We start from the raw sequence: 3268 nt of genomic DNA, 5'->3' as shown, positions 1-3268 counted from the left end.
TGAAAAACTGGATGTACGGCAGATAAGCTAGGCAGCAATGCAAGTCTATAAGCCACCTCTCCCACTCGATCAAGAATCTCAAACGAACCAATGAACCTAGGGCTAAGCTTGCCCTTCTTCCCAAATCTCATCACGCCCTTCATAGGCGACACTTGGAGCAATACCCGCTCACCAACCATAAATGCCACATCTCGAACCTTGCGGTCTGCATAACGCTTTTGCCTAGACTGAGCTGAACGAAGCCTATCTTGGATGATCTTGACCTTGTCCAAGGCCTCCTGAACCAAATCTGTACCCAACAACCGAGCCTATCCCGCCTCAAACCACCCAACCGGAGACCGACACCGCCTACCATATAAAGCCTCATAAGGAGCCATCTGAATGCTCGACTGGTAGCTGTTGTTATAGGCAAACTCCGCTAAAGGCAAGAACTGATCCCACGAACCTCCAAAGTCGATAACACAAGCTCGAAGCATATCCTCTAGGATCTGAATAGTCCGCTCGGACTGACCGTCCGTCTGGGGATAAAATGCTGTGCTCAAATCTACCCGTGTGCCCAACTCTCGCTGTACCGCTCTCCAGAAGCGCGAGGTAAACTGCGTACCCCGATCCGAAATGATAGACACGGGCACACCATGAAGGCGAACAATCTCCCGAATATAGATCTCAGCGAACCTCTCAGAAGAATAGGAGACTGCCACATGAATGAAATGTGCTGACTTGGTCAGCCTATCAACAATAACCCATATCGCGTCGAACTTCTTCCGAGTCAGCGGAAGTCCAGTAACAAAATCCATGGTAATCCGCTCCCACTTCCACTCGGGAAGCTCAATCCTCTAGAATACACGACCAGGCCTCTGGTGCTCGTACTTAACCTGTTGACAATTCAAACAACGAGCCACATATGCTACGATATCCTTCTTCATTCTATGCCATCAATAATGCTGCCGCAAATCCTGATACATCTTCGCGGCGCCCGGATGAATAGAGTACCTGGAACTATGGGCCTCCTCCAATATCAACTCCCGAAGCCCATCCACATTGGGCACACAAACTCGCCCCTACAATCTTAAAAGTCCATCCACATCTAAGGTAACCTGCTTGGCACCTTCTCGCTGCACCGTGTCTCTAAGGACACACAAATGGGGATCATCAAACTGCCGATGACGGATGCGCTCCAATAATGAAGAGCGAGCGACCGTGCAAGCTAGCACACGACTGGGCTCAGAAACATCCAGTCTCACGAACTGATTGGCTAATGCCTGAACATCCAAAGCAAACGGCCTCTGACTGACCGAAATATAAGCAAGACTGCCCATACTGGCTGACTTCCTACTCAAAGCATCGGCCACTACATTGGCCTTCCCCGGATGATAAAGAATGGCGACATCATAATCCTTCAACAACTCCAACCACCTCCTCTGCCTCAAATTCAACTCCTTTTGCTTGAACAAGTACTGAAGATTCTTGTGATCAGCGAACACCTCACACGCCACGCCATACAAATAATGCCTCCAAATCTTCAATGCGTGAACAATGGCTGCCAACTCTAGATCATGCACTGGATAGTGTTCTCATGAATCTTCAACTGTCTCGAAGCATAGGCAATGACCTTGCCATCCTGCATCAACACTACTCTAAGTCCAATACGGGAAGCATCACAATAAACTGTATAGGGCCCTGAACCTGTGGGCAAAACCAACACCGGTGCCGTAGTCAGAGCTGTCTTGAGCTTCTGAAAGCTCGCCTCACACTCATCCGACCATCTGAACTGGACACCCTTCTGGGTTAATCTGGTCATCGGGGCTGCAATAGATGAAAATCCCTCCACGAACCGTCGATAGTAGCCTGCCAACCCCAAGAAACTCCGAATCTCTGTAGTTGATGCTGGTCTAGGCCAGTTCTTGACTGCCTCTATCTTCTTCGGGTCCACCTGAATACCCTTTGCTGATACAACATGACCCAGAAATGCAACTGAACTCAGCCAGAATTCACACTTGGAGAACTTGGCATATAACTGACTATCCCTCAGAGTCTGAAGAACCACTCTAAGGTGCTGCTCGTGCTCCTTCTGGCTGCGGGAATATATCAATATATCATCAATGAAAACTATCACGAATGAGTCCAAATAAGGCCTGAACACTCGGTTCATCAAGTCCATAAAAGCTGTTGGGGCATTTGTCAATCCGAATGACATAACCAAAAACTCATAATGCCCATACCGAGTGCGGAAAGCTATCTTAGGGACATCGGATGCCCTAATCCTCAACTGATGGTAGCCAGTTCGCAAGTCAATCTTGGAAAATACCCTGGCACCCTGAAGCTGGTCGAACAAATCATCAATCCTCGGCAGTGGATACTTATTCTTGATCGTTACCTTGTTCAATTGCCGGTAATCAATACACATTCTCATTGATCCATCCTTCTTCTTGACAAACAACACCGGCGCACCCCAAGGTGAGACACTGGGTCTAATGAAACCCTTCTCAAGCAAATCCTGCAACTGTTCCTTTAACTCTTTCAACTCCAGCGGTGCCATACGATACGGCAGGATAGAAATGGGCTGAGTGCCCGGGACCGGATCAATGCAGAAATCAATGTCCCTATCGGGTGGCATCCCCGGCAGGTCTGAAGGAAAAATATCAGGGAACTCACAAACAACGGCACAGAATCGATAGTGGGAACCTCAGCACTGGAATCCCGAACATAAGCTAAATAAGCCAAACATCCCTTCTCGACCATACGCCGAGCCTTCACATACGATATGACACTGCGGGTAGAATGACCTGGAGTCCCCCTCCACTCTAAACGAGACATACCCGGTAAAGCTAAGGTCATCGTCTTGGCATGGCAGTCCAAGATAGCGTGATAGGGTGATAACCAGTCCATCCCCAATATAATATCAAAGTCGACCATATCTAAAAGCAACAGATCTACACGAGTCTCCAGACCCCCAATCACCACAACACAAGAGCGATGGACTCGATCGACCACAATGGAATCACCCACCGGTGTAGACACATAAACAGGAATACCCAATGCATCACTAGGCATGATCAAATACGGGGCAAAATAGGATGACACTACGAATACGTAGACCCCGGATCAAACAACACCGAAGCATCTCTATCACAAACCAGAACCGTACCTTTAATAACCGCATCTGAACCTCTGCCTCGGGCCTAGCCTGAAGAGCATAACAGCGGGGCTGAGCCCNAAAAATACCAAAACTTTTGGGCATGCTTATATATGTATGTATATGCTATTT

At 48.2% G+C, this 3268-nt stretch overlaps 1 protein-coding gene across 1 annotated transcript; it reads right to left on the bottom strand.

The window, feature by feature from the left end:
- Nucleotides 1988-2407, bottom strand: LOC109222876 (RNA-directed DNA polymerase homolog; the record flags this gene model as incomplete). Its single annotated transcript, XM_019387173.1, has 1 exon — nucleotides 1988-2407. A coding segment is annotated over exon 1 (420 nt), but the record flags the coding sequence as incomplete, so codon positions are not given.

The sequence above is a fragment of the Nicotiana attenuata genome, chromosome 2 (genome assembly GCF_001879085.1).
Source record: "Nicotiana attenuata strain UT chromosome 2, NIATTr2, whole genome shotgun sequence".
Taxonomy (NCBI): domain Eukaryota; kingdom Viridiplantae; phylum Streptophyta; class Magnoliopsida; order Solanales; family Solanaceae; genus Nicotiana; species Nicotiana attenuata.
This window is presented reverse-complemented; position numbering and strand designations above follow the sequence as displayed.